This window comes from Drosophila pseudoobscura, chromosome 2 (genome assembly GCF_009870125.1).
Source record: "Drosophila pseudoobscura strain MV-25-SWS-2005 chromosome 2, UCI_Dpse_MV25, whole genome shotgun sequence".
Classification (NCBI taxonomy): Eukaryota; Metazoa; Arthropoda; class Insecta; order Diptera; family Drosophilidae; genus Drosophila; species Drosophila pseudoobscura.
The window spans coordinates 5,059,265-5,083,303 of NC_046679.1; the positions used below are offsets into that span (position 1 = coordinate 5,059,265).

General features: G+C 46.2%; 2 protein-coding genes across 3 annotated transcripts; one reads left to right on the forward strand and one right to left on the reverse strand.

Annotated features, from left to right (window-relative positions):
• Window positions 1-44: 44 nt before the first annotated feature.
• Lerp (lysosomal enzyme receptor protein) lies at window positions 45-22,779 on the forward strand. 2 transcript variants are annotated; one of them, XM_015183137.2, is made up of 18 exons: window positions 45-185; window positions 542-613; window positions 673-759; window positions 1,050-1,266; window positions 1,326-1,489; window positions 1,550-1,833; window positions 1,902-2,049; window positions 2,109-2,230; window positions 2,294-2,406; window positions 8,873-9,360; window positions 9,557-9,670; window positions 15,943-16,089; window positions 16,285-16,464; window positions 16,537-16,663; window positions 18,909-18,976; window positions 21,711-21,984; window positions 22,068-22,198; window positions 22,282-22,779. In XM_015183137.2, the coding sequence occupies exons 2-18, from the start codon at window positions 563-565 to the stop codon at window positions 22,360-22,362; spliced, it is 2,796 nt and encodes a 931-aa protein (XP_015038623.2). In that variant the 5' UTR covers window positions 45-185; window positions 542-562; the 3' UTR covers window positions 22,363-22,779. The 2 variants fall into 2 exon arrangements, with proteins under 2 accessions (XP_015038623.2, XP_001357965.4); XM_001357928.5 differs by having other exon boundaries at window positions 21,711-21,891.
• Window positions 4,134-5,054, reverse strand: LOC117183316 (uncharacterized). The gene is made up of 3 exons (XM_033376791.1): window positions 4,928-5,054; window positions 4,766-4,866; window positions 4,134-4,688 (listed from the first exon to the last, which is right to left on the reverse strand). Exons 2-3 carry the CDS (start codon window positions 4,851-4,853, stop codon window positions 4,195-4,197), a joined length of 582 nt encoding a protein of 193 aa, XP_033232682.1. The 5' UTR covers window positions 4,854-4,866; window positions 4,928-5,054; the 3' UTR covers window positions 4,134-4,194.
• Window positions 22,780-24,039: the final 1,260 nt, after the last annotated feature.

Below are 24,039 nucleotides of genomic sequence, written 5' to 3' on the forward strand. Positions count from 1 at the left end.
AATAATTCGAAAAATTCTTCACAAGCGCAACAGCTGTTTTTGGACCAGGGTTGTCGCTTCCTCCGCGGGTGCTTCTTCTTGCAGGCCGTTGCTATTCACCCACCCACAAACACAAACACAAAACAAAATAACAGTTCGATTCACCGCTGGCTCTGCTGCCAAAATAATTAAGCCGAAATAAGCAGGTATATTAGCCCTAATAGTGTGCCATTGTTTGCCATATACGCTCCGTGTGAATCATGTCGTGATATTGCGTCTCAGTGCAGCCCCCGGCCTGCTGTGTGCGCTGGAACAGCCAGAACATCCAATCTCCCTCTCTTTTCCGCCGCGGTCCGTTGAAAAATCGAAGAGAGGCGCAACAGCAAATAGCTCACTCGGCTCTCTGTCAAAATAAACAGTTAACAAGACGAACGTTGTGATAAGGCCAGGCCGATCAAATTGCTTTGTGTGCAAAAGTGTTAATCTTTTCGGGGCATTACTAATAGATCCAAGTGCAGAGACGACCAGTTATAGATTCTCCCATTTCTTGAATTTCGTTTAGGCCGTTGACTAGTTGGGGAAAATGAACTGCGAAGCGGCTCAGGATACGCCGAAGCGGCGGGTGCATCGAATGGTGAGTGATACTTACATGATTACTAATTGCTTACAAGTAATTTTCGTTATCTTTTCCAGATAAAACTGCGTTGCGGCATTCCATATATAGCTGTGGTTTCACTTCTCCTACTTTTGCTATGCGGCGGTTCTGCGGCCGATCAGCTGGTATGTTTGGCTAGGAGGGGAGCGACTGGAGTTGGTTTGGTGCCGATTGGTTTGCCCTGGCTTGTGGCGCCACAAACAGCTGTGAATGCGCACTTGTTGCCGCATTCTATTGGCCAAGAAAGAACAAGAACTCCGGCCAGTGCATAGCTTTATCTCTGTTCTTGTCTTTGTTTGTTGGCTGGGCCAATTAGGAATCAATCAAGTCGCAATAGACCCGATAACAGTTCCAACTGTTGCTGAAACTGTTATGGCCCTGTTAATAGCTGTACTAACATTTGCACATCTTGCAGAACTTTACCACCCAAGAGTGCAAGCTCAAGGAACCCATTTATGGCAATACGTTCGACTTTAGTGCCCTCCACTCGGACCTCGCTCATGTGGTGGAAAGTGCGGGCAATGGGGATGACAAATTCGAGTTTAATGTTTGCGGCAATCTCTCCAAGACGTGCAATGGGGAGACCAATGTGGCTGCCTGTCTCAAGAAACAGGACAAAGAGTATGTCCTGGGTAAGCGTTTGCAATGAGTTGTCTTCGAAGAATCCAATTTAAATCGACTCTTCCTCCAGGACGCCAGCACGAGCTGCATTACTACAATGGCAAAATGTATTTCAAGTATTTAAGCGGCGCCAAATGCGAAAATGGTACAGCAGATAATCCAAACTACCAGCTTCATGTGATCCTCAGCTGCGATTACACTTTGGATGCCAATCCCATGCATATTACGCGATATGTGAGCAGTTTATATCGATTTTGAGACAAGTTTTCACATATTTTCATGTTTTTCTCGTAGGCCAACGACGCCTGCTCCTTCTACATCACCTACGAGACGCCGCTGGCCTGCCTGCCCATTCCGGATGCAGTGCAGTCGAACAGCTGCAGCGTAAGGGACACCAAAACGGATGGAACATTCGATCTGCTGCCTTTGAGCGACACCAATTACAGGACAAGCAACCGGCAGGGCTCTGTCTTTCTGATTAATGTGTGCAAGCCCGTGCTTTATGGAGAAAATAGCATGTGTCCGCCTGGCAGCAGCATATGCCTCTACTCTCCCAAGGCCACAAATAATTCAGAGCGGTGGGTAGTCTCTCATATATAGTTATAAAAGAACGAACACCAGTGGTTAAGCAATGCATTTCTTGTAGATTCATCAATTTCGGAACTGTGCAGTCGCATCCCGTGGTGGAGAACGGACAGCTCTTGCTGCGACACGAGTCGCCCACGGCTTGTGCCCGCAATTCCAGTATGAATTACACCAGTGTCATTTACTTTAGTTGCGACAAGACCATAATGGTGGGTGGCCCCTCATTTTTCAAAGTCTTGGAAACACTAACCATTTGTTGGCCTTGCAGAATGCACATCCCGAATTCGCGGGCCTCGGAGCAGACGAGTGCACGTACCAGTTCAATTTTGTAACACCGCTGGCCTGCAATGATCTCAAGCCCTGCACGGCACTTACCTCCACCAATGAGCTGTAAGTCTACCGAATGATATTTATACTGATTGAATCTAAATCAGCTTGTGTTTCGCCCCATAGTTTGGATCTCAGTTCGCTTAGTAGCCAGCCAGCGCATCACCTGTCCAAAGATGGTCGCAACTACACGGTAGCCGTGTGCGCCAGTGCAGGAAATCCCTGCCAGGAGAATGGCGGTAAGTCGGAATATTAATTAAGGCAAACGAAAATGGTTTTTCCCTGAAAGACATATAATATGTCCCATAGCATAATTTAGAAAAAACTGGCTTTAAAACGCTTGCAATTCTTTCGGATTAATGATTTTTAATGGCCCTTTCGCTCGAGTAGCCTTTTGGAAGCAATAATCGTCTTGGCAACCTCCCCATACGGTGCAAAAACATGTGATGGGAGGGGCAGCGGTGGTCAAGTGTTGACCATTTCATCCGTTTTGCATTAGTGCGCTCATGCGTGGATATTTGTGGGGGTCCTTTACGCACACACATACTACGCATACATACTATATGTATGTTCTGCTGTTGTATAAGTGAGGTGGGAGATATTTAGGTTTGTGATGTGGTTCCGTCATATATTTACATAATTTACGGCCCTGCGTGGCGTGTGCACAACCGACTCTTTCCGTTTACGACTCCCAATGGAAAATAAATATACATTACGTATTTTTCAATAATAAGTAAAGTATTTAAGTGGATATTTATGTGCCCTATTTAAAGGGGAGCCCTTAAAGTTGTCAATCCTTTCATCGAATATGGTTATTTTCTTGGTCTTTCGTGTCAATCCGTTTTCCAATTATTGTACAGACTGCTTTATGGGCCCCACATATCACAATCTCTCTCTATTTGTACCCCTATTTTATAGTCCTTTGTATGGCCTGCATCCACATGAGGCCCATACGTTGCCGCCGTATTGCAAATAACAACTTTTCCGTGATGTGCGGCCTGTTGGCATGGCAAATGTGTGCCTCTCTGTTGTTCATGCAACACAGGCCCCACACACGCACGCAGCACGTCAGGCAGTGGGTCGGTGTGTTGTCCTGCATTCATAGTTGACTGCAGACGCATATCCTTTTTGGTTCGCTGGCTCTCTTTTCCCGCGAGTTAGAGCCAGCTCGGCACTCCACACAGAGATACCGTGGCCCACTGCTGGGACCTCGGCATAAACAAATAAATAAGTGTGCGCTCCCTTTTGCCAAAACTGATGTCCAGGAGAGGCCTTGGCACGGAGGAGCTGCATACATGAAATTTTCATTTGTTAGGCAAATAGCAGACGCACACAACTGGTGGGGCTCGCAGGACATGGCAGGGCTTTTGTAAATACACATACACAGAGACACACATCCGTACACAGATACGGATACAGATACGCGTTGCTGGCTCGCTGTTTGGCGCCCAGCTGACACGGGCAGACAGCATATTGCTGCCTCCTGCCATTCCACTCCTCTCCATTAAAATCTCCTGGTTTACATAGTTGAATTCAATATTTGAAGGCATTTGGCAGTGGCAGTTTGCTCTGGTTGTGGCCCCGGTCCCGGCCCTGGCTCTGGCTATCTGCCTGCAACTGAATTATGGCCACGCGCCCCCAACCACCAGCCGACCCAGCCAACAGCTCCTTCCTAATCCACGCCTCCAACTGCTGTTAATTGCTTATGCAGCATGCGTTGCACTGTCATTTTGTGTAATTTTCCTACATTCTACATTTCTATTTATTTATGGCGCGGAACGCCAAGCAAATTGTATTTTTGAGTGGACCTGCGGTGGCCATGCCCCCTCGGGTTTTGTGCTTGCTGCTGCCACACGTAACCTGATGCTGCAGATATCACGTTGACATCCCCCCATCCCCCTCCCCCACGTCAACATCAATTTTACGCTTTTCCATCTGTCTATATGTCTAAGTAAATTTGCAATTATTTTGCATCACATCTAGGGCTCTACGGATCACTCAATAAGTGCCAGCTTTATTTGATTTCGTTATGTACGGCCCTGTACAGTCGACCGTTTGGTGTTGGCCAGGTTCAGAACGCGGAGGAACATGCCCTGGCCCCCCTCCACATGTGCAGAACCTCCTAGCTCCTCCTCCCAATAAGCAGCGTCGTTGGCCAGTTGCTTCTGCTCCGGTGTGAGATTATCGTTGGGCTCCTTGCGCACTTCTTCTGGCAGTTTGATAACTTTTTTCGAGTCGAGTTTCCGCAAGGTGTCTGATCGAGTATACATTGACTTACGTCGCTTATAGGCCCGTTTTGGAAATTGGACTGTGGTCCGCTCTTTTAGCACGGTTTTCTTATTCGTTTCGGAACGCGTAGTCATCCGGCTGCTCCATTGAGAAAGAGCATGCAGAGGGGCTTTTTGTGACTCTCTGAATTTCGGAGATTCCTTCTTCCCCAAAGCTGGTTCGCTGTTCCATTGAGCGAAAGCCGAGCGCCAGACGTTTTCTATCGAAGAGTCCGAGACGGATATTTTCAAATCTGTGGAATGCGTTTGTTGTTAATGATATATTAGCTAATGATATATTACATTTTATAAGAACAGAACATGGACTTGCCCGTTTTGGCCAGCTGCAGTTGCGACTGCGCCTTGGTTGAAACATTCCGCTGCTGGGCCTGCGACCGTTTTGATAGTGCTTTCGACATCAGGAAAATGTTCCTGTTATAGAGCTTGATTTTAATAAATGGAAATCGGTTTATATAGCGCACCATAAACTCACCGAAAGCGTTCTAAAATTTTTGCAGAATTTTTTACGAGAACGATGAGACGCAAAATTGGTAGCGACTTTTCCTCTCTTTGCAACACTGTTACGTTGCTGCAAAAACCGTATTAATCGCGAAAGCTATCGAAAACTGCGTGAAAGAGAAAATGGCCTTAAGACATTAGACTTATGGGAGAAGCATGCAGAGAGAGCGAGAGAAATATATGTCTGCATCTGCTTGGTCTACCATTTTTGTTGCATCAGAAATGGTGGATTGCCACACTTTTCAGATATTGAATTCTGCTCGATGGCTGGGGCTTTGATCCGGAACACGTGTCTACAGAGAGCTACGGAAATTATTTTACATATAGATAGATAGGTTAATAGATATATAATAGTCTAATATCTAATAGTCTAATAGTTAATCTAATAGTTAGCGAAATCTAAGTTAATAACACCATGAGTATTTTTATATGGCAAAACGTATATATTCCATTTCAACTTGAGGCAGTAAGAGCAGATATCAAGATCAAGTACACCTAATTCTGTTTTAACACCGTAGATTGGTTTCTGAATAAAAACGGTGTAAAAAACCGTGTGAAAACAGAATTAGGTGTATATTGGAATACGATCATATGAAAAGCATTAATTATCCGTGAGTGACGGCGATGGCGTCTAGCGTTACTTGTCGCCAATGTCTATTTATCTCCGTCTATCTCTTTAGTCTTGCTCTCTTTGCCTCCCCTCAAGGGTAAAGGCATTCACACAAAACGCAGTTGAAGATGTTGTCTCGCTCTGTCACACACAAGAGCATTCATTCACATGCGTGCACACTAAATGCTTTTAGAGTGTGGTAAATGTTAATAGTATTGGTTGAGATGTTGTCGTTGCGTTTGCAAACGGAAGCCCGAGTAAAAAGAAGAGTGATAAACAGGCTTGAAGAAGAAATACTCGGTTAGGAAAAATATCGAGTAACGAGTACGCGTTATGGGTACCACGTGTTTTAGTTTTACTTTATAACAAATCCAAAACGCTTGTTAGGTAAGTCCATCATTTAAATTATTACTGAGTACAATTTTCAACCAAAGAAGAAGTTTTCAATGATTGCCGATAATTAAGGTGGAAATTTGCCATAGCCGGAGACCCAAAGAGGCAGTGGTCTTGTTGAATTTGATTGTCCGGCCTTAAGAAATTAATTTTGTATGGAAAATAAAGCATTGTCTGGCATTGAGTCTCAATGGTCTCAATACCACCGCCTCCTAAGGGCTGAACACCATTGCTTCAATGAGTTTTTAGCTTCTAATCAAAGCTAGACAAAGCCCTTAAGCAGCAGTATATCAAATTTGCACAACAAAAACCAACTCAAGAGGCAACTTTTTGTTGCCATTCCTGAATATGGCAACGCTTCAATGTTGATAATTTTCAATTTTCTGTTTTTATGCTTTTTGTTTTGTGTATATTTTACTCCTTTTTATGTGCTGCCCTCGGTTTCCTCTGGTTATTTGTGTTACTGCTGCCGCTGCTGCTTCTGTCGGGGCAGATTCAATTTGGAGCAACACCATATTCTGGCCAGAACCAGAACCAGAGCAGGAAACCTCTCCTGCTGCTGCCGCCCCCCGACCGTAACTAACACTTGCCGGCAGCTGTTTGGCCAGGATGCGCCATCCAAGTGGCATCAGGCAGCTACTAAATCGTTTTATATTTGTTTTTCTCGCTTTTCTCTATGGTTTTTTTTTTGCCCAGGGCTGCCTGGCAGACGGCTGCTGGTCAATGTTTTTAGGGATTCCTGGGACCTTTCTTGACGGTTGTTTTCCTATTGAAATTCAATTTGCTTGAGTTTTCTTAGCCATTTCGGCAATGGTCTTTGCTCCAGCTTCAGCACCAGCCCCGTGCCCTGGGGCCCGCATATGCGCCAGCCATGAAATATATTTTGCGGCAAAACATTTCCACTCTCCCTATCAATGCCACAAAGTCAGCTCCTTGAAGGGCTCCCCGCTTATACAATACAATATATGTATATTTAACCCTTTCATGCAGCTCCTCCGAAGGGCCTCGTTTATATTTAACCCTTTCGTGCAATGTCAGGAATTTAAACAATGTTTTTGTTTCTTGGCCACAATGCGAGTTGTGGGCCCGAGGCCCCCCCCCCAAAGCTTTCTCCGAACAGAGATTGCATTGGGATTGAATTAATGCCAGTGTGTGGGTGTATCTGGTGGGTGTGGGTGTGTATTGGTTGTGTGTGACCAGGTCAATCTCGTTGGATAATCCTGACAAGGAAATGATTTTCACCCAAGGTGTACACTTTTCAAGTATACACTGCGACAAAGCAGTGCTAAGAGGGAACAGATTAGAATCATATATACTTAATTTCTGGGAATACATATTCAGGCACCATAAATACTGCCTATTTAAATATTTTTTACGCTATCAAGTATGGAGTTGCAGTATTTCCAACCTTATGAAAATCCAATTTTTTGGAGTTGTAATACAAGCAGTCTTTTAAGTAACAAGCAGTTGAATTTATAAGTTAAAAGCAGTGCATCCAGCTCAAAAGCAGCTGTTGTCGATGCCCTGGCATTACTGTGACAAGCAGTGGTTTAGCATGAATAAAATCGTACTGCTTGATTTCAACACTAGTCACGGGTCCCTCTAACAGCTTGGTTTTCCCATGAGGCTGTACTTTTTCAACGATTGGTAGAGATTTTGGAGAAGAAAAAGACTCCATAGAGCATGTTTAAACTTCTTTTTCGTCTCAGACACGAGAATTGTGAAGTTTAAACTCCCAACCTTGTTGCCGGCTAGGATTTCTCTCAGTGCTGAAACCATATACATATAAATCTTCAGAGGACGTCTTCTGTTTCTGCTTGTGGTCGGCTAAATTCAATTGCAAGCTTCCGCCGGACACTCACAGAACCTGCTGCTGCCATAGATGTTTACACTGGGATGTAGACGGACAGACAGACCGTTCGTCCGTCCGTCCGTCCGTCCGTACATATATTGTCACGCAGGTCCCCCACAATGTCATTTATCAATTTAGTTGACAGTCCATTTCTTTTTCGATTTGGAAAAAGCCACCTCAATTGGTCTTTTTCTTCTCTTTTTCACATTTTGATTTTGATTTTCTTGTTGTTGGTCGGGGCCCTTGATCCTAGAGAGTCATGTGTGCAGGATGCGATGGGATGCGATGGGGTGCTGCTAGTATTCCTTCAATGTCTGCAATAAACTATAAAAATGTTCCACCATGGCGATGGACATGAGAATAAAGGCAGAGGGGAGCAGAAGTTGTACATACTCGTGTATAGTATATGGAGGAGGAAGAGAGAGAGAGAGCGAAGGATGAACGAAATTACCATACTCTAGTCAAATCACAATCACAATGCTGTCTGCTCGAGGGCTCTCAATCAAAATCTGGCAAAATGTGAGTGACGTTGCTCAAAATTGTTCGGGTTGTAAGCGAAATGGAAGATTGAAAAGGGAAAAGCACCAGTGAGGACGCTGTTTATTCCATAAAATTGAGCTGTCGAATGGTACCCCCTATAGAAATAACTTTAAGCTGTGTTCAAGCAATTAAATCGGATAGTAGAATGTTCTTCTGGCCCTTCCTCAGCTGGAGGCCCATGGAAAAAACCGTCTACGAAGAGGACAAACAACGAGAACAATTAGTTTCTCCTTTGATGGATACTGATGGACCGTGGCATGCTGTTGCTTTCGTCGCTGCTTCCTTGTGTTTGCCATCCCGTAAAGGGGGTGGTCCTGGGGGAAGACGCGGGCAATTCTGTCCACAATTCTGCTGAATGCTTAGCAGAGGCTTTTGAGCCAGGCCAGGATTCGCGCTGGTCTCTGTTTGCCTTTGCCTTTGCCTTGGACGTTGGCCGTTGTTTTTTTTTCGCTTTGATTTTTTGACGCTTTGTGTCTACGGCCGAACACTCAATTGATGCGTGCACACTTCTTGTCCACTTGCAGGCGCCTGTTACGAACAGAATGCGGAGACCATCAGCCTGGGAAACGCCAATTCGCATCTGCGCTTCAATCAGAGCGGCTCGCTCTATTTGCTCTACGAGAACGGCGCCAAATGTCCCACTGGATCGGGCGCAACGTCGCTCTGGTCGACGAAAATCGAATTTGTCTGTGCGAACAATGCCACAAAGGACAATGGCACCACCGCTGGCGGTGGAGGCGGTGGAGCCGGCGGTACCACCGGCCGGAGCAATGCTCTGCAAATAATTGAGGACTCCAATTGTCAGCTGTTAATCCAATATCAGACGCCGTACGCCTGCCAGGAGCAGATTAGATGCAAGGCCACCGTCTACGTGGACCACACCACCGACGGTGTCGGCAGCAGCGGGGACGAGCTGATCGACCTGACGCCCTTGATTAGCGCCAGCGACAACTACGAGGCACGGGTCGAGCTGCCGGCCAGCATGGAGCATCTGGTGCCCAAAACGACAAAGGTGAGCTCCCCGTGATTTCCCCCAGGTCCTGGACTGTAATTTGCTGGCTTTTGTCTTTGTAAAGCATCTACGAGTACGAGTACTTTGAGGGTCTCGTGGATGGGATGGGGGGGTCTCCAACCAAGACCATTCCAATCCATTCTAACCACTTGTATCTGTATCTCTCTCTCTCTTATGGTCTCCTCTTTCCTTGCAGTTCTATTTGAATGTGTGCCGTCCATTAGTGCCGAAATACCAATTAGGCTGTGCCGGCGGCTCTGGTGCCTGCATGGCCAAAGTGGCGGCCTCCGGTGCCCCCGAGGAGGAGCATGTAAGTACCACAGAAGGCTAACACAAAGCGAGAATGTTGGCCACCTGAATGAAGCAGCTAAAGAAGGAAAGAAAGAAAGCCGCTTATGTGCCTAAAACTCTTTGCCCAGCCATGCATCTACGTATCCGTGTGCGGTCTACCCTGGGGTTCGGTCGTAAATTGCACCTCCTTTGGATCCTCGTAAACGCCTCAATATGTTGGTCGTTTGGCCGAATGCCCCGCAAAATTGTGCCACCATTCATGCATTAAATATGCAGCAATCTAATTGCTAAGCTTTGCTCCCAGACCCATCCAAAAAGAAGCCTCAATGCCGCCGCCCTTATCCGAAATTCCCCAGTGGAGTGACCACTGGATTTGCTTGCTTCATTAAGAAGAGCCGGACTCGGACTGGGACTAGGACTCCGGACTGTCTGCCGTTGACAGCAGCCAAAAGTTGTTTAATGCCAAAAATCCCACTCTTGGCTCTCTGGGCTCTCGGCTCGCATCGCTGGCCACATGGCTAGTGTTCCAACTGTCCAACTGTCGGCCCAACTGCTATGATGGCTACTTGGGGATGGGGTGGGTGATAGGGGGTCCTAGGGTCATGTGCTTAAATACTTAAGCCCACAAAAGTATGCTATGAAATTTGCTTGAAATGAGATTTGTTTCCCCAGGCCACAAAATGGTCAGCAATGGTTGTTATCCTTAATTCCCAGGCCCTGGCCTGAATCTTTGCAAATGAATGAGATAATTGCCGAGGATTTGCAGGGGGGGGGGGGGGGGGGGAGGGGAGCTTAATAATTCATACAGACACGTTAAGCCCTCTGAACCACCTATGCCATACACGTACATGCATGCATGTACGTTTCTTGAAAAGAATCCCACTGCCACTTAACCCCGGGGTGAAGTCTGGTTTTGGCTGGCTTTTGATGCGAAAGTTGGATGAATTATAATGTTCTATCCTCCCCGATGCCCCAGTCCACCAGTCCCCCACATGCCACTCCAATCGCCACAATAATTGCATGCGACAATGGATGCATGCCACTAGGTGGAGGCAATCTTTCTAGCTCACTTGCCATATGCCGGTGCCCGACCTCGCTTACCATTTTCCTCCACGTGGCACACACACACACACAGAGCTCACACCTTCCGGTCTGAACTTTTATCACAAGCTGCACAAATTTCCCGGGAGCAAAAACATTGTTCAAGTTGCTAAAAAATAAGCACGTACGCGTTGCAAATGGCAATGCGCGTTGGAGTTGCGAAAATCCACTGCGATAAAATGCCGACTGAATTGGAGATGATGAACTTTTGCTTTGGGAATGTGGAAGAACTATGATAAGGGGCTTATAATGTGGGGAGAGTGAAATGTGAAACTCTAAACGAGATCTGAAATGGCCAGGTAAGATTATATTTAAAGAATTTCTTTATAGGGCTATTTTCTGATAGATACTGCCTATAAAATATCAATATATTCCATTAGAAAAAAATAGATGTTTTGAGGTACGGTCTTGCGGAGTACTGGTACTTTGTCTGTTCATTAATGGGCAGCCGAGAATGCAATACCAATATACAAAGTCGCCACAGGTCTTCAGATTTCAACAACAAAATATACAGTCTTTGGCGACGCGCAGAAGTCGGTCCCAAGATAGCAAAAACAATTTCTGTACGTTGCTTGGGAATTGTATAGTCTTTGCCTTGGAATACCTATTAAGGTTTTAATTTTTATCCACTTAAAGATCCCTTATTATATCTACACTCACATAAAAATCTTTGAGGCAAATCTTATACGTTTCGGCTGTTTGGAGTCGTCTTTTTCTCCCAGTGTTTTTTGGTAATGTTGGGAGTTAAGTGGGTCTGTGGTTGGGGTCTGGGGTTTTGGGGCCTGGCAGCACGCGAGTGAAATATTTCAGCATAACGTAAGGTCAGTGCAACGTAACATCGCGTTACGTAACGAGACGGAACGGAAGGAAATGGCAAAATGCGGCCCTAAAGGGGAAGGGACCTGGGGATTGAAGTCAGGATTGGGATTCCTACAGCGGGAGGGAGGGAGGTCGAGTGGCGCAGAAATATCTGTAAAAACAGCTTTTAGCGGCCACCATCCATCCATGTGTGTATTTATGCGAATGTCTATGGGTGTGTGACTGGGTGGGGTGGGGGTGTGGGCGTGGGTTCACCGGCGACGTGCTCTGTAAAGCATTTCCGTTAGATCAGGGGATGTCTGGGTGGATGGATGAATGGGTGATGCCCTGCGGTGGGGGTGGGGGCTGGTGCTGTGGATGGTTCCTCCTGTGGGAGGGGAGGCCAGGCTTTAAGTGCCATCGGCTTTGTTTGCATGCCGCTGGCCTAGAAATATACTCGTAACGCAGTCATGGTAAATATATTTTTATAAAATTTCTATTGCTTTATTTTTTATTTTTCGTAGCCTCTCGCTCTCCCTCTGTTCCTCTGTCCCTCTGCTGTTGACATTTTGTGCCACGTTTTGCATTTCGAAAATGCTCCGTTTTCAGAGCATTTCGTGTGCGGAAACGGAAATGTGCTGCTAGCTGCTGACGCGCACTTGAACAGACCCCAAAAACGCCCTTCAACCCTCCACTCAATCCCTGGAGCTGATTGCTTGGCAGCAGATCCCTCCGACCGGCTCTCTGTCCTGCCTGCCTGCCACGCCCACTCATTGACAGTTGTCGAACGTTGTCGCCGTTCCATTGGCATTGCACTCTCCCCACCACCTCAAACCCCTACTCCGCGCTGCCTTTATCGCATGCACATATTTTAATGTGCTGCCATTGCAAATCCCCAGGGCTTTGGCTGGTACAGTGGTAGCTCCCAGAAGAAGGAATACGATGCGGAAAGGGCATAGCTAAAGACTTGGGTAAAGTATCTGGGAATGTATAGACCAGAACAAAGAAATGTAATCCGCTAGGAGAACAAGATCTTAGGTTTTTCGCGCTAGGATTCTTAGATGAATTCCTTCAGGGTATGAATAAACTTTTTGGTATAGAAACTAGTCGGAACCTGCCTCTTTTTTCTCCTAATACTCGTAGCTTGAATCGCGATTGTGGCTTTAATTTTCCTTCCTTTTCCCCTAGTTTTAATAAACTATTCAACAAGCTTATTTCATGTATTTCAACTAGCTTTAAATCCTTTTGAAATTGCCCTTAAATTGGCCTCCCACTGTAGACATTTGTCGTCTTACGCGCTTGACTTGGAGGATGCTCCCGGATCCGTGTTTGGCCCGACACGTTTGATTTTTTCCTTGAATGTGTACGCCTTGGATTGCCAGTCGAATCGAAGTGGAGTCGAGTCGAGTCGAGTCTATTCATTGGCATTCAGCGACTCCATTGTCAACTTGGTTGCAGCATTTGACTTGTGCCAGTGCAAATTTGGCAACGGCCATGTGACTGGCATGGCAATCCTGCCTCATCCTCAGCTCGGGGCTCCTCCGGCTGCACACATTTGCATTTTGCACTTCCGACAATAACCAGCAAATCATCAAATTGGTTGCCATTCGGGGTCCCGGGTTCTGGCTTCTGGATACTGGGTTCGGGGTTCGGGCTCTGGGCTCTGAGCTCTTCACCCCATCAAATGGCATTAATAATGAAATTGATCAAATTGTTGGGCAAACAGCTAAATTCCTTGGGACATGAACGTGCACCCCCCCAAACCCCCCTCGGCTGCCATTGTTCTGACCAGTCATAATGCCGGGCCATGGTTACGGCTCCGGCCATTGTGCCTCTTATTATCCATGCCAGACCGGGGCTTGTCCTGCGGCCTGTCTGTCGTCCCCTCATGTCATTGTTGTTCAGAGCTCTCTTTTCATTTCTATTATTGTTGTAGCTCCAAGAGGTATTCCGTCTGGAATCTCGGCCCTCAAACGCTGAACCTGCACAAATCTTTATTGCTTTTGAACTTAAGCAGCTCTCTTACAAATTCGATGAGAATGGACTGGAGTTTATTTCGTTCTGATAGAGCTGCTGGAATCTGGACTTTATTTCACTCAAACAATGGCGATTGCAGAGGCAGAGGGGCACAGGCCCAGGCACAGGTAGTAGTCCTTTTGCCTACCAATTAGAGGACTGCTCTCTCTCCGTTCAAGGTTCTTAAATAAATTTCGTGTCCCGAAATCCTTTTGGAGATTTCCACACAGTTCTCTTAATCTTTTTCCCATTTCTTTCCTTAAACTTTCGTTGTTTCGTCGGACTCAACCCCCAGATGAGATTTTCCAACAATCAAGTCAAGATTTTCTTCTTGTTTTCCTTGGCCTTTTTGGCCATGTTTTCTCTGTCTCTCTCTCTGTCTCTGTCTCATTTATTTGTATCTGCAAACAATTAAGTTACTCTCGGTTTGGCCTGTGCCCTCATTCGTCGCTTGTATTTACTTTTTACACTGTTTTTCCCTGAGAGAAAAGTTGCACGAAACTTAAAAAAATAATCACAAATACTAGGGCGGCAGCACGCCCACACATACGACTATACGAGTGTACTCCTATATACGCAGAATCCCGGCAAGAAGTTAGTTGCTTGTTCAAATGCGATAAGAAAGTTTTTCAATAAATTTTGCACAGCAAGCTACTGGGGAAAACTTACGGACCCACCGGCCTCTCTGCCAGGGCGGGGGAGTGGGATTGGGCGGGGGGAGTGGCAGTGCCAGTGGCTGGGTGTTGTTCTAAGTCGGTAAGCTGGCGCCCCAGACAAAAGTCTCCTCTCTCTCTCTCTCTCTGTCTCTCTGTCGGTGTCTCGCCCTGTGAAACCCAATGCTAATGAGGATAGCCTGCTGAAGGTCAGCCATGGTCCATGGCATGGTCCTCTATGTCCTGTGTGTGTTTGCTGATGGCGCATTAGCTTGGATTTTGATTTTTCAATGGATTTCCCCAGCACAAGTGGACCAGCGGACGAGAAAGGGAATTTCGCAGTGAAACGGTTAGCAATAAATAATAGAGCAAACTGCTAAAACATTGCCTGTGCTGCATACAAAATGAGATCGGAACTGGGGCTCTGGAACAGACCCATCCTCGCTGCTCTCCTCAGTCCCTCCGTTTGCTAATACGTTTAAGATGAGACGACAACATGTGCAACGCTTGCCGCCATCGACCCTGTTGACCCGAGCATAAATCTTCAGCCACTCGAACGCCAATGCACTTGCCATAGTCCTGGCTCTGGCTCTGGCTCGGGCTCTGGTCCTGGTCCTGGCTCTGGCCTCCACCCAGTCCCATTTGGAACTGCAGCCCTCTGGCTGCCACTCTGCGTCTGCTTTTTGCGCATTAAACTCACGTCGCTGGCCGGCTAGTTGGATGGCTGACAGCGTTTAAGCTGCCTGATTGCCAATAGTGGCAGTTAGTGTGCTCCCATCGATGCAACAGCAACAGCTAGCTGTCCAGGCGACAAACTGTTCGCCAGAACAAATGACTCGACAAGTTCCGGAATGACTTTGTGTATTCATAGCATGGAAATGGAGCTGCAGACTTTGCAACTCAATCATTACATCCTTTGGAGTGTCTTGTGTTCAATCAAGAATACGTAGAGTGAAAGGGTACTTTCATTCCTTTCTTGTATTCACATTTCACTACATATTTTAGGAGAAGGTACACAGAAGGGGACTATCAGAAGTTTGAGGGTCAAACGAAACCTAAAAGGAGCAGAGAAATCGATGAAGTATCAACCAGTAAGAACGTTTTTGTCGAGGCACACATGTCATATGTCTGGAAGGTAGAATACATTACCTACCATTTCCATTTCCATATAAGACTTGGCAATAATCAACTTTATCTGAGATGGTGGAACCTTTTTTGGCTGGGAAATATTCATTTGATATCATTTGAAGGTTTTCCCTGCTATAGTTTCCCTCTCAATTATCGCTTCCAACTAGTTCCATTTCCTTGAATTTTGTCGCCTGGCTATGCCATTGAACTATCCATTAAATTGTCGTTTTGTGCTGGCACTTCGCTGCGCTGGCCCGTGTGTCCGGTCCGGCCTTGTGCCTCATGCCACCCAAACCAATGGCTGGGAGCCGGAGCCAGTTATCAACGCATCTCATCGATGTGCAGGTCCGGCCTTTCCATGCCCTTCCGTTCCTTTCCTGTCCTTTCCTATAGACTCCAAATGATGTTCTGCTGGTTGGCCTGGACAACGCTGACACAACGATAACAAGTATGAGAACGTGTGCTCGGCTCAGACAGGGGATTTCCAAGTTATTTGCCGCAATCTCAGACACAAAGTTAAACATTTCATTCGGCCACAGCTTTCTTTAAACCGTTCCACCACTCACTCTCACTCTATCTGTCTCTCTTGTTGCAGAGTCTTGGATTCCCTTTGGTTTCGCTGTCGCGTGTGAACCGTACCTCCGCCGAGCTGCTGTACGTGAAAGGAGACCCCTGTCCCACGGACAAGAAGACGGAGCTGTCCACACGCATCCTGTTCAACTGTAATATGCGTGCGGGTCGTGTAAGTAGTGCCAAAGGACCAGAGAGCGGCATTTCGCTATTTGGCATCGGCATTTGATCTGCCATCCTGCCCGCCATTTGTGGCCGAGGTCCGATGGCGTTTGCTCTTCAGCAAATTGCTTTTATGTGCCTCCACTGGCTCTCGCTCACCATTCTGACGACTCTTTTATCCTCCTCCTCCTCCTTCGCCATTTAGGGGCAACCCGTTCTCCGTTCGATTGAGGACTGTGCCTATGACTTTGAGTGGGAAACGAATGTCTTTTGCCCGCCGCACGAGTGCACTGTCAGTGCGGAGACCTGCGACCTGGTGCACGACGAGCTGGGCCACCGATTCAACTTCAAGACTGCACCATTCACCAAGGACGGCAAGATCGAGGTGAGTGGATGATTATAGAGCCGGTCGTCTCAGGTGCCTGTTCCATAATCGATGTCTGCTCTCCCCCTGCAGGTGGACTACAACAACACCAAGATGTCGCTGGATCTATGCGGACAGCATCGCAAGGCCATGACGGACTATTCTCAGGCGCTGGTCAACATATTCTTCACACACGATGCCCCCAATTGTGGCAAGGAAGGTGAGCCCGAGTATGGAGATGGACTGTGGCTACTGGGAAGGGGGTGGGTCAACGGATAATTCGATTTACATATCCTGGCACTTTGTTCTTGCTCAAGAGTAGCCCGAGAGCTGGAGAGAACGTTGTCGCTTGTCGCTTGTCGCTTCCGTTTCCGTTTCCGCTTCCCCTTCCGCTGGCGCAACACGCGCATTGCCGCCATTTTGTATGCCTTTCTTTATCTGATTTTCAACTTTTTCGTGGGTCTTGTACAAGCACCGCTCCTCCGTGGGTTGTTTTTGCCTGTGAAAATAGGAAAATCGCATTAGAATTGGCGCACAGCCCAATGCACTTTCTTCGCGCTTATCCCTTCGCTCCGCTGCCCTGCTCGTCCCTTCTGGCATTTTATCGCGTCATTTTTGTCGCTGGTATTTTTTTTATTGCCTCCACTACTATGTTGGAGCCGCCCGAGCGTCGTGTTTTTTGCAACTGCGACTCTTTTTCGGAGCTGCTTCTTTTCTAGTTGTTTGCCTTTTAACTAAGATTCTTTTTTGTCTGTCTGCGGTGGAAATAAAAAGGAAGCAAAACGTTTGAAATTATAAAAAAAAAACAAGTGAGAAGCGATACATACGGGTACCGAAGATTTAGATACCCTTTAAGAGCGAGGGCTTCTGTTTGAATAGTGTTTGTCGAAGGTATGTTGAAGCCTGTCCTATCGAATGGCTTGGGCTTGGGAATGTCTTTATAGATAGAGGGTTTTGTAATTTTTAAAAATAATTTCCTCAGAATCAAGCAAATAATTCGCATATGATTTAAATTCTCGACCAAATTCTGTCTGCTTTAAAAACTAATTCTAGTCTGAGGTTTATCCAGGTTTTTGTAAGAATTAAAAGACTAAATTGCTTCGATACCGACAGCCGGCGGTTGATGCCTATCCAAAAAGTATGTATAAATCCTAGGACGAAAACCCTTTACTCTTCCGCATAGCCAAAATCTGTCTAAAACCAAAATACCCTCCTGCCAGAGTGTTAAAAGTAGCAAACGGAGAAAAAAACTGTCTACGAGATAATGCGGTAAAATAATCTTGCTGCGCTTGAGAATATCTCTGGTTTTTTTTATATTTTTTTTTTTACGCTCTTCAGGGGGTTTTCCGGTTTTTGCAGATTTTTTTTTGTGTGTGTGATGATGTGATACTCTTGCATGAATATTTAATGCATGCAGAGTGGTGAACAGAAACAGACAGACAGACAAAACGTGGGTGAGTGGTTCAGTTCTGGGACTGCCTCCTTCCCTGCCTGGAGCCTGCCTTATATGGGGCACAATGATTTTTATTCGACCCATTGCATAGCACTTAAAACTTTGCCATTAAAACGCAAAACTTTTTGTTTTGACAAATAAAACTGACGACGATTTAATTATGACACATTTTCTGGCACTGGCACTGGCACTGTCTCTGCCTCCTGCCTCCTCCTGGGGCATAAAATGAAATTATTTTAAAACTCTGTTGGCCACAGAAATTGTGTGTCTTTTTTTTGGCCATTCCATTGTTTGAGAGCACAATGCGCAATCTGCAAGCGATCAGACAATTTTAATGTGCGGCACAGTGACAGGCGTTAGCAGATACCAGAAATGTTTCCGAAACAGTTCGAGTCGGAACGGGTGATGCGACGTCGAGGATTGGGGCTGTGTGTAGGCTTGGGTGCCGTGCCTGTGGATTGCTGCGGAGGAGTGTGCCGCCCAAATCCCATCGAGTTGTTGGCGTGCAGATTTTGTGTGGCTTTGCGACTCTGGATCCCTTTCCACACACACAAACACACACTCACACACATTTCATGCTGAGCATTTGACCGACAAGAGTGGCAGCCTGACCCTCTAGGAGGAGGAGGAGGAGGAGGTGGAGAGGCCAGAGCACAGCCCGCAACGTAACCGGACCGTACAGCTTTTGTTTCTGTGTCTGTGGTGATAATTATTTTTGGCTTTTATGCGATAACTTGTGCGGTGTCCAGGCCCCCAAAAGCCACTTTTGAGCCTCTCCTATCATTTGAAATTTTGATAAGGATACAGCGTTGATGGTTTGTGGTCCGGGGCTGCCTGACCCTGGCCATATCCTTCTGTCTGGGCAATTAAAACGGAATGAACCGGGGCTTGGATTTGCTCGTGGGTCTGTCTGTATTTTATTAGGGTTAAGATTGTTGCGACTGTGGGTTCATTTGAACTAATTAAAGTGATTTTTTGTTTGGCGACTAATGTACATTATCTTCACTTCCAGGCACGATGAATGTCCAGACCCGCTTGATATGCAGCAACGAGACGCAGAGTTCCAGCACCATTTCGAGTGTAAGTAGGGGCTCATCCGCTCATCCGATTGAAGCAGCAAACATCACATCACGGCGGCTTATCCCCGCCTTCCGCAAAGGATTTCACACAAAGCGTAGCATACTTTTCCGAGCCCTGCCAAATGCGCATCAAAGAAAACGCGGGCGGTGCCCTAAACAACAATGGAAAGAGATCCTGTACATTTTTTTTTTCGTTTTTGCATATATATATATATTCTCTGTCCTTTTGCTGTTGTTGTGGTTGTGTCTTGGAGCTCCCTTTCTCAAAGTCTTGCCACAAGGCAAGGGCCTGGGCTTCAAAGTGAAAATGTAAGAAATATGTGTGCGGAAAAGGGCAACCAGGGACCAACCAGGATGCTACAGTGGGTCCTGGGTGGAAAGCAAAACGTGGCAGGTGTCCTTTGTTATGCTTACCACTTGGCAATCGGCTTTGCTTCGTGCTTCTGCTCAGGCTTGTACTGCGGCTCCAGGGTCCTGCTTCTACTTTTGCTCCTCCTCCTGCAGCTGCTCCTGGGCATACTCCTGCTGCAGTCCTTTTTGCTCCCCCCAACCCCCCTCTTTCGAATTGTTTCCACCGGGAGTCCGTGCGGCTTTGTGCTTTGCGGCCTCGATGTCATTTCCTTTTTTGTTTTTGTTTTTGCGGTTCGCTTTGCATGCCTTGCCTCTTGCCTCTTGCCTGTTGTCTATTGCTTTCGCATAGCTCTTCCCCCCTTCGCAGGCGATGGGGCTTTTGTTTCTTTGGTCCGCCTGTTTGCCGTGTCGGGGGTGTCGGGTGTAGTTGCCACCTAAGCCTTTGTTTCCATAACAACTGCAGCAGTCTGAAATTCAGGTGGCCAACAGATCAGGCACTCTTCGCCTTTGCATTGCTCCAATTTATTGGCCAGGTGGCTGCCACTAACGCTGGCCTCCTGCTGATCTTCTGGCGTGCGATTAGGAAATGATTGTGATGCCAACAGGCGGCAGTCGGCAGTCGGTAGTCGACAGGAGCTGAAATTTAATTACAAACCAACCTACAAGCTGCAACCTTTTCTCCAGCACATGCACACATACTCGTCGTAATATAATTAAGTTGCATTCGCCTGCAGCACTTTGACTAATGACCAGGGCTATGACTCTGACTTTGCTGTGGTCCTGCTGCTGCTGCTGCTGGCAGGACCCACCTTCAGCATCATTAGCATGCCCATATGCATATGCATGTGGGTGTGGGTGTGGGAGAGCTCTGGAAGTTCTCTCTTTAAGCTAATTAATATTTGTTTGCTTTGCTTATACGACAATTAACCGCAGGTACGAGTAGCCGGCGCCCCCATGCCGGGCACAATGCATCGCAATTAGTGGCAAAGGGACCCAACGGTTGCATTATAGCCCGTTTCCCCGAAAAATGTATCGCAATTAGTGCTTGAGGTTGCACCGGCCCCATGCCACCCATTCAACCCATATCATCTAACCGCATTGTAGTCCATTACCCCAAAAATTGCCAGAGGAATCAGGGCTGATTGAAAACATTTACCAAAATGCCAGACTACCAGACTGCCAGATTGCCAGAGTGTTGTGTATGTCGATAGTTTTATATTTCGTTCGCAGAGCTGCCGCCTCCCATCGACTGGTCGGCACTCTCTGCCTTCTGTTTGGGTTTCGATTTTGCATTTGTGGCACCCAGGCAATTGACCCAAATTTAAACCAAGCTGCAAGCTGTTTGCCACCTCTGACAAACATTTCCAAATCGAATTGCCAATGGGGCCAGTGCGATGTCTGTCAATGAGGGGAGGCACAGCCACGTCCGCTGTCTGCTGCTGCTGAATCTGTGCTAATTTTGTTTGAATATTATTTGTTGCCTACTGGAAAATCGCACTAAATCAACAGGTTAAGCCAAATAGGATGCTTCTAGCTGGTATTTAAGGAAGGAAACGGGGGAAAAAAACTAAAACTCAAACATCTCAAAGCGAAAACAACACGCCCAGCACGTTTTAATCCTTGAACTGTAGAGCGGAAAATAACACTCTCCAGGATATAGTATATATATACGAGTATATCCCTTGCACGACAACTTTTGGCCAGCAACAACAAGTAAAATAGGAGGCAACATGGCGACGACGCTGTAGGAAAATTAGCGATTCAATGAAATGGGATTTTAAATGGCTGCAAACTTTTTAATGCGTCGTCGTTGGGAGGGAGTCGTCGTCGTCGTCCTGCGCTCCACTGCCTCACCATCCGTTCTATACACTGCAATGGCTGCAGGAGCTGTGTTTCTCCTTGTGGACATGTTCGTGTCTGGCGCGGCGCCTCGCCGTGACGGGAAAGTTTCCCCCAGTTGGTTGGCGAGCGGGCTAGCTGTTCGTCTGGCTGGCTGGCTGGCTGGCTGGCTGGCTGTCGTTTTTGCCACTTTCAGTTGCCAGTTGCAGCTGCAGTTTTGGGCTGCAAAAGTTTTTAAATTATGCGCACATTTGCCGTTTCATTCTGCCCGCTAGAGCGCTGGTCGCGCCGGAAATGGTCTTTGGGTGAAAGTGTTACAACAGGACGAAGGAGGAAGGAGGAAGGGCCTGGGTGGCCGGAAACAAGTTGCGAGCAGTTGTTGCGCCACAAATTTGCGCCACGATGGGCAGCTGACTGGGGCTGGGTCCACCCGTATTTTACTTGGGAATTTATGCCCTCCGCCATATCAATTTATTTATTTATTTTCTTTTGCTCTTAATGAAGAAAGTTTCTAATTACAAGAATCCGTTTTCGTTTTCTTACAGGACCAGCAATGCAATTTGCTTTATGTACAGCGCACGCCGAGCATCTGCCAGTTCCTGGCCCTCAGTGTGCCCCAGCAGGATGCCGGAGGTGGCAGCAGCAGCAGTAGCAGCAGCAGTAGCAGCAGCAGCTCGAGCAGCAGTAGTACTACTACCAGTACCACGACCCAAGCATCGCCAGCGGGTAAGCCAACCAAGGCAGCCACGTCGACAACGACAACAACAGCTGGCAGCGAGCCGGCGGCTGCTCCCATCGGGCCAACGGCCTCCGTGGGCAGTAAGTGCAACGCAAAACTGCTGGCCAACAGATCTCTTTGCCTGGCATCTGTCACTTGTAACGCTTATGTTTCCATTTTACAGCCATCCTGGCGGCCATTCTGTCGGTGACATTCTGCGTGACGTGCCTGGGACTGTTCGCCTTTTCGCCGGCGCGAAGGCATCGCGTTCGTCGCCTCTTCCGGCGCAGCAACTCCGCCGTCAGATATTCCAGAGTAAGTGAACGGTCATGGCCGTGGAGACAGCACTCAAAGAGCTAATGTCTCGCCTCTACTCTCCTGCCCCGTGTCGCCTGCAGGTACAGTCGAACGAAGAGGCCAATCTGCTGCTGGAGCCCAATGGCGAGTTTACCGAAAGCGATGATGACATGCTGCTTTAGGTGGCATCCGTGGCAACACGTCTTCGCCATTAAATGCGGATAATGTGGCAGAGCAGAAGGTGGCATGTGTGATGAGACATGCAGCATCCCAAAGTGCAGAAAATTGAACACCAAAGACATAACTGAAACTGGAACTGATTGTGAGCTAAAAACAAAAGAAACTAAAACTGTAGTAAAGAAATGTAGGCATAAAGATAAATAAGATTGAAGACGCAGATGTGAACAGAGGAGAACTGCTAAAGGATGTTGATATATTAAATTGTACAATACGCATAGGCTACAACGAGAAAAAAACCAGAACACACTTAAAGGACCTATATATATATATATATATTATACAACATTATATATTTTATATACACTTCATATAAAAAAGAAGAATCCCCGGAATCCCCCCCCCTTAGCTATAGTTAACCCCAAAAAATTGCATGGGACAATTGCTTATGAATTTGAATAGTATTTTCGCTGGGAGTTTTGCTTTTATGCGATGATTTACGAGTACTTAAACCACATCGTGTGTGTGGGCACCCCCTTTGTGTAACGTTAAAGGTATTCCTTTCCAACGATGTATTATTTTTTAGGGTAAACTTTTTGTTTTTATTTGTTTTTTGCGTATTTTTTAATGATTAAGTCGATAACATTTTAATAATTGTACAACTTTGAATGTGTATAAAAAAATATAATGAAAATTTAAAAATTTAAAAATATATTAAAGAAAGTATGGTGTTTAAGGCTGAAGACTTTAAGGTTTTAGTCTGCGAAGTCTTGCGGATCCTGAATTGGTAAGTATAACTCTCTAACTTAAAGTCTTTTTGATTCCAGCTAAAGGTTTATATATACACTACCTTGTGGGTCCAAAGAAGATCTATTAACAATACAACAGCATGGTGTCAGAAGATCATTAAGTGCTCCTATAATAAGGCTAAGAACACTTTCAAAGAAGATCTATTATCAATACAACAGCATGGCGTCAAAACAGCATTAAGTGCTCCTATAATAAGGCTAAGAACACTTTCAGACATTGTATTGGTAAGTAACATCCTCCAAATCAAACATTACCAGATACAATCTATCAAAGGAGCTTGTGGGCCAAATACTTAGTGTTTCTATACTTTAAAATCTTGATATATTTTATAGGTATTGTTTTGGTAAACAGAACCTAGCTTATAGCGGAAAGCTGATACGTAGATAGGTCCAAATAAGATGTGTTCATCGATGTGTTGGGTAAAGGTATCATCTACCAGAACAATAAGAATTCTTCCACCTTTTTATCAGAGAAATTCTTGCTTTCTGTTAACTGAAGACTAGTCCACGTCAAAACTGAAAATTGTATCCATCGAATGTAGGAAGACTTGGCCCAAAGGCCTAGAGCTCTTCGGTCTAATTCATAGACAATCTAACCTTAAGTTTTCGAGAATAGCATAAAGGATCATTCAACCTGAAACTGTTTCGAAAGTTTCCATATACTTCCTCCCCTAGAAAATCAATAATCAACAGTTGTTTAATTTTTTAAAATATATTTTATTTACGTTGTATGTGTGTGGGTTTTCCATATACAATCAGATTCAGATTCATACACATATACTCGTGGGCATACGGAATTATGTAGATGAGAGTCTGCACAAGTGTTGTAGGTACCTTAGGCAATTACATATCATATTGTATCAGTAGAGACAA

What these genes read in the sequence shown, in the direction of transcription:
- Lerp (XM_015183137.2), top strand. Translation starts at nt 563, where the DNA reads ATGAACTGCGAAGCGGCTCAGGATACGCCGAAGCGGCGGGTGCATCGA. An exon ending in AGCGGCGGGTGCATCGAATG is followed by an intron (nt 614 to 672) that starts GTGAGTGATACT and finishes TATCTTTTCCAG; the next exon opens with ATAAAACTGCGTTGCGGCAT. An exon ending in GGACAAAGAGTATGTCCTGG is followed by an intron (nt 1,267 to 1,325) that starts GTAAGCGTTTGC and finishes CTCTTCCTCCAG; the next exon opens with GACGCCAGCACGAGCTGCAT.
- LOC117183316 (XM_033376791.1), bottom strand. Translation starts at nt 4,853, where the DNA reads ATGTCGAAAGCACTATCAAAACGGTCGCAGGCCCAGCAGCGGAATGTT. An exon ending in ACTGCAGCTGGCCAAAACGG is followed by an intron (nt 4,689 to 4,765) that starts GCAAGTCCATGT and finishes CGCATTCCACAG; the next exon opens with ATTTGAAAATATCCGTCTCG.